The sequence below is a fragment of the Oncorhynchus tshawytscha genome, linkage group LG13, assembly GCF_018296145.1.
Source record: "Oncorhynchus tshawytscha isolate Ot180627B linkage group LG13, Otsh_v2.0, whole genome shotgun sequence".
In the NCBI taxonomy this organism is placed as follows: Eukaryota; Metazoa; Chordata; class Actinopteri; order Salmoniformes; family Salmonidae; genus Oncorhynchus; species Oncorhynchus tshawytscha.
This window is the reverse complement of record NC_056441.1, coordinates 33,611,076-33,622,998: the sequence shown is the minus strand read 5'-3', so window position 1 is coordinate 33,622,998 and position 11,923 is coordinate 33,611,076. Positions and strand designations below refer to the sequence as shown.

Genomic DNA, 11,923 nt, shown 5'->3' with positions numbered 1-11,923 from the left:
CTCGTTTACAACTGCGACCTGGCCAAGATAAAGCAAAGCAGTGCAATACAAACAACAATACAGAGTTACACATGGAATAAACAAACATACAGTCAATAATACAATAGAAAAAGTATATATACAGTGTGTGCAAATGAGGTAGGATAATGGAGGTAAGACAATAAATAAGCCATAGTGGCAAAATAATTACAAAATAGCAATTAAACACTGGAGTGATAGATGTGCAGAAGATGAGTGCAAGTAGAGATACTGTGACGCTACGGTCACAAGACACAGGCCTCCTAATTGTCCCTAGAATTTCTAAGCAAACAGCTGGAGGCAGGGCTTTCTCCTATATAGCTCCATTTTTATGGAATGGTCTGCCTACCCATGTGAGAGACGCAAACTTGGTCTCAACCTTTAAGTCTTTACTGAAGACTCATCTCTTCAGTGGCGCATATGATTTTTTTTACCTTTATTTTACTAGGCAAGTCAGTTAAGAGTTAACTGTCTGTTCAGGGGCAGAATGACAGATTTGTACCTTGTCAGCTCGGGGGTTTGAACTTGCAACCTTCCGGTTACTAGTCCAACGCTCTAACCACTAGGCTACCCTGCCGCCTCTGGCCCAGGAGTGTGAAGGTGAACAGAAAGGCTCTGGAGCAACGAACCGCCCTTGCTGTCTCTGCCTGGCCGGTTCCCCTCTTTCCACTGGGATTCTCTGCCTCTAACCCTATTACAGGGGCTGAGTCACTGGCTTACTAGGGCTCTTTCATACCGTCCCTAGGAGGGGTGCGTCACTTGAGTGGGTTGAGTCACTGATGTGATATTCCTGTCTGGGTTTGCGTCCCCCCTTGGGTTGTGCCGTGGCGGAGATCTTTGTGGGCTATACTCGGCCTTGTCTCAGGATGGTAAGTTGGTGGTTGAAGATATCCCTCTAGTGGTGTGGGGGCTGTGCTTTGGCAAAGTGGGTGGGGTTATATCCTTCCTGTTTGGCCCTGTCCGGGGGTATCATCGGATGGGGCCACAGTGTCTCCTGACCCCTCCTGTCTCAGCCTCCAGTATTTATACTGCAGTAGTTTATGTGTTGGGGGGCTAGGGTCAGTTTGTTATATTTGGAGTACTTCTCCTGTCTTATCTGGTGTCCTGTGTGAATTTAAGTATGCTCTCTCTAATTCTTTCTCTCTCTCAGAGGACCTGAGCCCTAGGATCATGCCTCAGGAATACCTGGCATGATGACTCCTTGCTGTCCCCAGTACACCTGGCCGTGCTGCTGCTCCAGTTTCAACTGTTCTGCCTGTGATTATTATTATTTGACCATGCTGGTAATTTATGAACATTTGAACATCTTGGCCATGTTCTGTTATAATCTTCACCTGGCACAGCCAGAAGAGGACTGGCCACCCCTCATAGCCTGGTTCCTCTCTAGGTTTCTTCCTAAGTTTTGGCCTTTCTAGGGAGTTTTTCCTAGCCACCGTGCTTCTACACCTGCATTGCTTGCTGTTTGGGGTTTTAGGCTGGGTTTCTGTACAGCACTTTGAGATATAAGCTGATGTACGAAGGGCTATATGAATACATTTGATTTGATTTGATACTGGGGTGCAAAGGAGCAAAATAACAGTATGGGGATGAGGTAGTTGGATGGACTATGTACAGGTGCAGTGAACAGTGAGCTGCTCTGACAGCTGGTGCTTAAAGCTAGTGAGGGAGATGTGTCTCCAGCTTCAGTGATTTTTACAGTTCGTTTCAGTCATTGGCAGCAGAGAACTGGAAGGAAAAGCGGCCAAAAGAGGAATTGGCATTGGGGGTGACCAGCAAGATATACCTGCTGGAGTGCGTGCTACGGGTGGGTGCTGCTATGGTGACCATTAAGCTGAGATAAGGCGGGGCTTTACCTAGCAAAAACGAATAGATGACCTGGAGCCAAGTGGGTTTGAAGCGAGGCACAGCCAACGAGAGCATACAGGTCGCAGTGGTGGGTAGTATAAGGGGCTTTGGTGACAAAATGGATGGCACTGTGATAGACTGCATCCAATTTGCTGAGTAGAGTGTTGGAGGCTATTTTGTAAATGACATCGCAGAAGTCAAGGATCGATAGGATAGTAAGTTTTGCGAGGGTATGTTTGGCAGCATGAGTGAAGGATCCTTTGTTGCGAAATAGGAAGCCGATTCTAGATTTAATTTTGGATTGGAGATGCTTAATGTGAGTCTGGAAGGAGAGTTTACAGTCTAACCAGACACCTAGGTATTTGTAGTTGTCCACATATTCTAAGTCAGAACCGTCCAGAGTTGCTGGACGGGCGGGCATGTGTGGGCAGCGATCGGTTAAAGAGCATGCATTTAGTTTTTCTTGCATTTAAGAGCTGTTGGAGGCCTCGGAAGGATAGTTGTATGGAATTGAAGCTTGTCTGGAGGTTAGTTAACACAGTGTCCAAAGAAGGGCCAGAAGTATACAGAATGGTGTCGTCTGCGTAGAGGTGGATCAGAGAATCACCAGCAGCAAGAGCGACATCATTGATGTATACAGAGAAAAGAATCGTCCCGAGGATTAAACCCTGTGGCACCCCCATAGTGACTGCCAGAGGTCTGGACAACAGGCCCTCTGATTTGACACATTGAACTCTGTCATTTGAGAAACCAAGACTGTTGAGTCTGCTGATAAGAATGTGGTGATTGACAGAGTCGAAAGCCTTGGCCAGGTCGATGAATACAGCTGCATAGTATTGTCTCTTATCGATGGCAGTTATGATATCATTTAGGAACTTGAGCGTAGCTGAGGTGCACCCATGACCAGCTCTGAAACCAGATTGCATAGCGGAGAAGGTACGGTGGGATTCAAAATGGTCGGTGATCTGTTTGTTAACTTAGCTTTCGAAGACCTTAGAAAGGCAGGGTAGGATAGATATAGGTCTGTACCAGTTTGGGTTAAATTAGGGCCTTATTTAAAAAAAATTCAATTGACTGATTTCCTCATATGAACTGTAACTCGGTAAAATCTTTGAAATTGTTGCATGTTGCGTTTATGTTTGTTCAGTATATATCAGCGCTCATGATGAGACCTGCATCCCTTCACCAAGCTATAATACATAGTGTTCTAAAGTATGTTTGCGAGGGAAAATTCGGTCCTGTGCACTTTGAGCAGCTCTCTTTATTCGCAGGCCTATTTCAAATGGATTTCTCTTTTATTTGCCAGGATACTTACTCAGATGTTTGGCATAGTTTCTGTCTGATTAATATCCCCATTTTTGTGATCTAATAGGCTGTTTTTATACTAGCTGCTAGTAGCCTAGGTCAGTGGTCCCCAAACTGTGGGGTGTGCCCCCCATGGCGATGTTGGCTAGCAAAGCTCATGCGTAGAAACACGTCATCAGGTCGAATGGTCGTCTCGCGCTGAACTGCACATGTGCAGGCCGTCAAATCAAGGGCACTCCTTTGATATAAAGTTGTTTAAAAAAACAAGTGTCACCTTCACGAGGTTGGAGTAATAACATGTTCAACTACTTAAGACATTGGCTTGAATCTAGGTTCTGCCTTTAGATTTTGAGAAAGAATACTTTTCCACTTCTCTCATTAACTTCTCAAACCAGGGTCCGGTCTGTTTCGCAAGCGTTCCCAGAAGTCTCTAGATGTTGTGCATCTGGGTTTGGAAACTCTGTGGTGTAATGACACTTGCCTAGGTAGGCCTTTTAAGATCCCCCAACATGGTTAACCCTTATTGGAGAGGGGTTAGCAGGTCTGGTCTGTCTACTGGCTGGGAAACCTGGACTCGAGACATGCAAGTGATGTTCCAATGTCACTGTTCGCAATAATCACTACTGTGAAATAGCTGTCGGCTATTCCTTTATGATTCATTGTGCAAATGCAGTAAACCAATGCAATTAACTAAATACTAGTATGTCAATATCTACGCTTATACAGTATCTACTGTGAAACTGAACAATGTAAATCCAATTAATAAAAACCTTAAATATTTGACCAATTTCTGTCCGATATGTCAGTGTAAGTAAATAGGCTACAATGAATACTAATGTGCAATGCACCTAGGTATTTTAATCAAAGTGTAATGGTCCCAGAGTAATGTACTGTCATAGGCAGATCTTTTCATTCACAGAGGCTACTAATTGTATGAAACCTGTAGCATTGTTGTATACCAAATCCCCCAAAGGAAGCTGTTGGAAGGATTAGTCCAATAAGAATCCTGGAAAAGCTATTAGTTTTGGATAAGTAAACAATATATTTTATTGGGTGTTGAAGGACAAAACAGGAGTCCATAGCCTACTCTGACTGTTGGTGTTTATAAGAAACTTCTAGAAGATTGACCTCACTTAATTTTTTTAACAACACCTCCCGTTCACATAAACGACATTTTATGGCTACAAGGTGCATGGCCGTTTCTACACTGAAACCAGTTTGACGAGACATCTCGAACCTACGACATGTTTTGTAAGTGAAATGTGACGTTCATTTCTCCATTTATTTCAAAAGAAGCTAATAGTGATTCATGGCGAGATATCGCTTCAAAACAAATGCTGCATGTTTAAGCCCTTCAGTTTGAGATGATTTCTCACAGTAAACAAAGTGGATTGAATGCACAGGATATCTTCCTTTATTTCAGAAAAGTCAAGACAAAGTATGATGAGTCACATTTGGGAATTTACTGCTCGTTGTACAATCTCACAAAAAGTTAGCTTTATGATTACAAGTATCCAGTTAGAACTACCATATTTCAGGAACACTTGCAGCATCCGTCTTGACAATTAAAAACATGTATTTCCCTATTTTCATTCAACATTTCCATCCATTCTTTCCTTGACATTCAAACTAAACATCAGGACAGTGCAGTAGTCTATGCAGAAAATAAAGAAAACAGTTGGCCAGCTCTGCATTTGCACAACTTGCATTGTGGAATCTAACATTTACCCTCAGTCATTGCACTCAGTTGAGGCCTACTCAGGGCAGCCTGAAAGCAGCATACTTAATAAATAAAATTCATTGGGTGGGTTTGAGCCAGTCAGTTCAGTGTCTGAAACAAATCATAAGGCAACCAATACAAAGCGCAAAAGACAGTCATGTTTGTGGCTCCCTAAGTGCTTGTACAATATCTGTTCTGTGTGGAGGTGCTTTGCTTCACGTTCTCCTACTTATACATACTACACGCAAACACTCCCAAGGCTCAGGTTGGCACTACCCTTCAAGGATGTATTAGGTCAAGGGAAAGAATTTTCACTAAGTTCAAATGAGGCAGCACTTTGCATTTGTTAGTGTTCAAAAATATGATGTTGCATACTCAAGTTACCTCACAAATTATGAATGTGTAAGTCCTTAATGTGAGACAGAAGCCTTGCAGTCAGTATGCAATGGAGCTATTTATATTCATTTAAAGGCTGACCTTGTTGCCATTTCTACCTAGTTATGTTCGTTGACATTAGCCAAACGAGTCATGTAGCCCGCATGTGGAGTAAACCTAAGCAGAAGTGCCTATACTGTCATTCACAGTGCCAGTCACCTGCAAGCTAAAACATCTACCCCTAATCCTGTCAGTATTATTAACAGGTTATACACAAAAAAACACAGTACAGACTAATACAGATTCAGTACTTCTTCTTGGGTGGACCAGAAACTTGACAAAAAGCCATGGTTATTCAGATAAGGTGAGTGTGAGGAGAGGGAGGTTCTTATGACTGGGAGGCTGAGATGGGATGGTCCTCACAGAAGCAGGTTGAAGTCGAGGAGGTCGATGCTGGGGATAGGCTCTCTCCAGTAGTTGAAGGTGGTGTACTCTAACAATTCGGCCTCTTGCTGCTTCCTTTGCTTGGCTAGGGCGGCATTCTGTTTCTTGGTGGCCTTCTTGCTCTTCTTGGTTGGCTTGCTTTTGGTCACACCCAGGTCTTCCAACTCGGACAGGTCCGGGGCGGAGATGGGCTGTCTCCAGTAGAGGAAGGAGTCATACTCGCTGTTTGATTTCACCAGCATTTTTATCTGAATGTAAAAGAGGAATGAGGCCAAATTAAAATGTGATTTTGGGTCATAGCTTGAAATAGATTAGACATACATACTGCTCTCATCTTAGTCTCTACACATATTTCAACTCCACTTAGTAACCCAGTACTATGTCCCTATAATTTTGAATGGCTCCCTGATATTTTTTCATTAATCCCAAAGGGACCCTATACTGTAGACGCCATGGGTAGAAGATAACCTGAACGTTTTGGCTTGACTGGCTAAGATAAGTCTATGCCATTACATAAGAACAAATGGGCACAGGATTTAAGTAGATTTTTCTTGAGATGCAGATTTAGGTCAATCCTTGTTGCTCATTTGGACCTAAGTGTTGGCAAACTGAAGCAAACTACGTTACATAAGCTTTCTGGTGATTGTGTTCTTTGTTCTAAAACCTGACATGGAAATGCTAGGCCTAGAGTGCAATACCGTGGAGTCGCATATTTGTGAACATAACCTGATTAGGGATTCCTCGGAATCGGCTCTAATCTTGAAATGTGTGTGTGATATATATGAGTAATACTTTTTTGAACATTACTAAGTTAATTGTGACCACATAATTATAGGTTCCCCATGTGTGAATGTGAATTTCCTAAAACAAATGATAATAACACGGCCACACACTTCTCTCACAAGTCTGGCTGTGGTTAAAAAATTTTGGAACACTCAAAATGATGTAAATTGCACATAGTGAAAATGGACAAGATTCTGTTGTTAAAATGCAATTACTGTAGCATGAAATCAACATTTAGGGTACAAATGACCCCACCCTGTCAGTAGGTTATGACATATTAAATGGGGTAAGAATGATTGTCTATCAGTGGATAAAGGTCACAGTATCAAGATGCTCTACAAAACTGATTTAAAAATTCCCTTTGAACCAATCGTTCTTATCCATTAGGTCATGCTTTTGTGTAGATCTGTCGAATACTGATTTAGAGCATCAACGGTTTTCAGTGGATAAAGGTCACAGTATCAATATGCTCTACAAAACTGATTTAAAAATTACCTTTGAACCAATCGTTCTTATCCATTAGGTCATGCTTTTGTGTAGATCTGTCGAATACTGATTAAGAGCATCAACGGTCTTCAATACCACACCCATTCGGCTACAGAGAAAATTCACCATACGACGTAGACATATAAAAGCATCATTGATGCCTATGATGGTGCAGTGGTTGACGCCCATTGGGGCTTGAGAAATGACTGGCGATTTCGATTCGGACATCTATCTATTCTTTAATCGTGTAAATATAGAATCTCTAATGACATCCCCTTTTTTGGACGGCATGTCATCTGTGCGAACGATTGAGACTATTCCAGAAACTGGGTCATGCAGTCCTAAATATATCTGAGATGATGTGCCAAGGATTTACATACAATAAAACATGGCAAAACATTATATAGACAGCATTGACATTCAATTCGGAAGTTACCCGTTTTTTAATTGTGTGCATAGTATGTTGTTTCTTTCTTATGTCTATTGGGAAATTGTTAAAAGGGTTAATGCTAACATTACTATTACAGGCTATAAAAAAAAATACATCAACGTTCAGTATTGTTAGTTTAAGCTACATGTAATTCTGGATCCACTATCCAGCAAAGGTGCTCTGAAAATAAAATATTATCTTACGTCTTGAGAAATAGTTCTTGGCTGACACTGTCCTCTGTTTGTCGCAGGATCGGCTCCACTGAGGTATAATAACAATGGCACGCTCTTGCTATGTGGCGATGCTGTAAAATCCTCGCGCACATGCCAGTTTTTTCAGCACCAGGGACAACCACTCCCACACTCTGTGACGAAATTCTGCGCCTGCGTTGGGTTTTTGTCATGTAAAATCAAATAGGCCTATTGTTTTATTAACTAATTATTGTGCATAAAAAAATGTAGTTTCTATTCAATTATGCGAAAGGTCTGTACATTTTGCAATAATCTACCAATACAGATCAAGGCTATAACGACAATTGTACTAATAACATTGTGATGTGATATAATGATAGGCTAATAAAGTTCGACAATCGACTGAACACGTTGGGCTATATCATCATCTGATAATATGAATAGCCCAAATAGCCACAACTTGGATCCATGTTCAGTCCAATACATATGGCTGTTTCATTAGAAAATGCATCGGTGACGTTTTTCCCACGGTGAGGTTTCTCTGCTTCCCCAATCAAAAACCCTGCGCTAAACTAAAGAGCAGGGCTACCGCACACAAAGCTATCATAGACAACCTTGATGCTACGGTCGAAGACAGGAATAAGTACAGGAATGCCAGCTATGACCTCCGCAGAGTCAAACGAGAAAAAGGACAATATACAGTGCCTTGCGAAAGTATTCGGCCCCCTTGAACTTTGCGACCTTTTGCCACATTTCAGGCTTCAAACATAAAGATATAAAACTGTATTTTTTGTGAAGAATCAACAACAAGTGGGACACAATCATGAAGTGGAACGATATTTATTAGATATTTCAAACTTTTTTAACAAATCAAAAACTGAAAAATTGGGGGTGCAAAATTATTCAGCCCCTTTACTTTCAGTGCAGCAAACTCTCTCCAGAAGTTCAGCGAGGATCTCTGAATGATCCAATGTTGACCTAAATGACTAATGATGATAAATACAATCCACCTGTGTGTAATCAAGGCTCTGTATAAATGCACCTGCACTGTGATAGTCTCAGAGGTCCGTTAAAAGCGCAGAGAGCATCATGAAGAACAAGGAACACACCAGGCAGGTCCGAGATACTGTTGTGAAGAAGTTTAAAGCCGGATTTGGATACAAAAAGATTTCCCAAGCTTTAAACATCCCAAGGAGCACTGTGCAAGCGATAATATTGAAATGGAAGGAGTATCAGACCACTGCAAATCTACCAAGACCTGGCCGTCCCTCTAAACTTTCAGCTCATACAAGGAGAAGACTGATCAGAGATGCAGCCAAGAGGCCCATGATCACTCTGGATGAACTGCAGAGATCTACAGCTGAGGTGGGAGACTCTGTCCATAGGACAACAATCAGTCGTATATTGCACAAATCTGGCCTTTATGGAAGAGTGGCAAGAAGAAAGCCATTTCTTAAAGATATCCATAAAAAGTGCTGTTTAAAGTTTGCCACAAGCCACCTGGGAGACACACCAAACATGTGGAAGAAGGTGCTCTGGTCAGATGAAACCAAAATTGAACTTTTTGGCAACAATGCAAAATGTTATGTTTGGCGTAAAAGCAACACAGCCCATCACCCTGAACACACCATCCCCACTGTCAAACATGGTGGTGGCAGCATGGTTTGGGCCTGCTTTTCTTCAGCAGGGACAGGGAAGATGGTTAAAATTGATGGGAAGATGGGTGGAGCCAAATACAGGACCATTCTGGAAGAAAACCTGATGGAGTCTGCAAAAGACCTGAGACTGGGACGGAGATTTGTCTTCCAACAAGACAATGTTCCAAAACATAAAGCAAAATCTACAATGGAATGGTTCAAAAATAAACATATCCAGGTGTTAGAATGGCCAAGTCAAAGTCCAGACCTGAATCCAATCGAGAATCTGTGGAAAGAACTGAAAACTGCTGTTCACAAATGCTCTCCATCCAACCTCACTGAGCTCGAGCTGTTTTGCAAGGAGGAATGGGAAAAAATTTCAGTCTCTCGATGTGCAAAACTGATAGACATACCCCAAGCGACTTACAGCTGTAATCGCAGCAAAAGGTGGCGCTACAAAGTATTAACTTAAGGGGGCTGAATAATTTTGCACGCCCAATTTTTCAGTTTTTGATTTGTTAAAAAAGTTTGAAATATCCAATAAATGTCGTTCCACTTCATGATTGTGTCCCACTTGTTGTTGATTCTTCACAAAAAAATACCGCTTTATATCTTTATGTTTGAAGCCTGAAATGTGGCAAAAGATCGCAAAGTTCAAGGGGGCCGAATACTTTCGCAAGGCACTGTAGGAATAAAGTGGAATCATATTAAACAGGCTCCGACACCCACCGCATGTGATGTGGCAGAGGCTACAGTCCATGACGGATTACAAATGAAGACCAGTGGCGACCCGTTTTTCAGGGCAGGTGGGGCTAGCTAAATATATATATACAGTACCAGTCAAACATTTGGACACACCTACTCATTCCTGGGTTTTTCTTTATTTATACTATTTTCTACATCGTAGAAAATCATCAGAACTATGAAATAACACATATGGAATCATGTAGTAACCAAAAAAGTGTTAATCAAATCAAAATATATTTTATATTTGAGATTCTTCAAAGTAGCAACACTTTGTCTTGATGACAGCTTTGCACACTCTTGGCATTAGAAACCAGCTTCATGAGGTAGTCACCTGGAATGCATTTCAATTAACAGGTATGCCTTGTTAAAAGTACATTTGTGGAATTTCTTTCCTTCTTAATGCCTTTGAGCCAATCAGTTGTGTTGTGACAAGGTATGGGTGGCATACAGAATATAGCCCTATTTGGTAAAAGACCAAGTCCATGTTATGGCAAGAACAGTTCAAATAAGCAAAGAGAAATGACAGTCTATCATTACTTTAAGACATGAAGGTCAGTTGATCCGTAAAATTTCAAGAACTTTTAAAGTTTCTTCAAGCGCAGTCGCCAAAACCATCAAGCGCTATGATGAAACTGGCTTTCATGAGGACCGCCACAGAAAAGTAAGATTCAGAGTTACCTCTGCTGCAGATGATCATTAGAGTTACCAGCTTCAGAAATTGCAGCCCAAATAGTTCAAGTAACAGACACATCTCAACATCAACTGTTCAGAGGAGACTGCGGGAATCAGGCCTTCAGGGTCGATTTGCTGCAAAGAAACAAATACTAAAGGACACCAATGATAAGAAGAGACTTTCTTGGGCCAAGAAACATGAGCAATGGACATTAGACCAGTGGAAATCTGTCTTTTGGTCTGATTAGTCCAAATGTGAGATTTTTGGTTCCGACCACCATGTCTTTGTGAGACGCAGAGTAGGTGAACGGATGATCTCCACATGTGTGGTTCCAACTGTGAAGCATGGAGGAAGAGGTGTGATGTGTGGGGGTGCTTTGTTAGTGACACTGTCAGTGGTTAATTTAGAATTCAAGGCACACTTAAGCAGCAGGACTAGCACAGCATTCTGCACTTAGTGGTACTATAATTTGTTTTTCAACAGGACAATGACCCAACACACCACCAGGCTGTGTAAGGAATATTTGACCAAGAAGGAGAGTGGTGGAGTGCTGCATCAGATGACTTGTCCTCCACAATTACCCGACCTCAACCCAATTGAGATGGTTTGGGATGAGTTGGACTGCAGAGTGAATGAAAATCAGCCAACAAGTGCTCTGCATATGTGGGAACTCCTTTACCTGGAAAAGCATTCCAGGTAAAGCTGGTTGAGAGAATGCCAAGAATGTGTAAAGCTGTCATCAAGGTAAAGGGTGGCTACTTTGAAAGTATATGTTGATTAGTTTAACACTTTTTTTGTTACTACGTGATTCCATGTGTTATTTCATAGTTTTGATGTCTTTACTATTATTGTACAATGTAGAAAATAGTAAAAAATAAAGAAAAACTAGGTGTAGGTGTGTCCAGAATTTTAACTGGTACTGCATATATTTATTTTTTGCCTGTTTTGCATGTTCTTTTGGTATTAAAACGTGTCACATATCAGTTTGCAAACAATGTTAATATATATATATATATATATGTATAAATTTTTTAAAAACAATATATATATATATATATATATATATATATATATTGCTTTTTGAGTAAGACGGCTCCAAAATACAGGTGTTTAAGCCTAGCTCAGTGCTTTCTGTGGTGGTGGGGCAGCCAGTGGAAAATACAGAGCGTAGGTGTTGGTAATGTTCTCTAGATGCACCGTGATTGGCTAAGTGTTCTGTTATTCATGGGGACACTATGTCAACTCAAAATCTACAAGGAGTTTGTTAAC

At 41.3% G+C, this 11,923-nt stretch overlaps 1 protein-coding gene across 2 annotated transcripts; it reads right to left on the bottom strand.

Annotated features, from left to right (window-relative positions):
* Positions 1-4,559: 4,559 nt before the first annotated feature.
* Positions 4,560-7,741, bottom strand: LOC112264746 (protein AF1q). Of its 2 annotated transcripts, none has more exons than XM_024441537.2 (2): positions 7,610-7,741; positions 4,560-5,955 (listed from the first exon to the last, which is right to left on the bottom strand). In XM_024441537.2, the coding sequence occupies exon 2, from the start codon at positions 5,947-5,949 to the stop codon at positions 5,683-5,685; it is 267 nt and encodes an 88-aa protein (XP_024297305.1). In that variant the 5' UTR covers positions 5,950-5,955; positions 7,610-7,741; the 3' UTR covers positions 4,560-5,682. The 2 variants fall into 2 exon arrangements, with proteins under 2 accessions (XP_024297305.1, XP_024297306.1); XM_024441538.2 differs by lacking the exon at positions 7,610-7,741 and adding an exon at positions 6,850-6,944.
* Between the last annotated feature and the right edge of the window lie 4,182 nt (positions 7,742-11,923).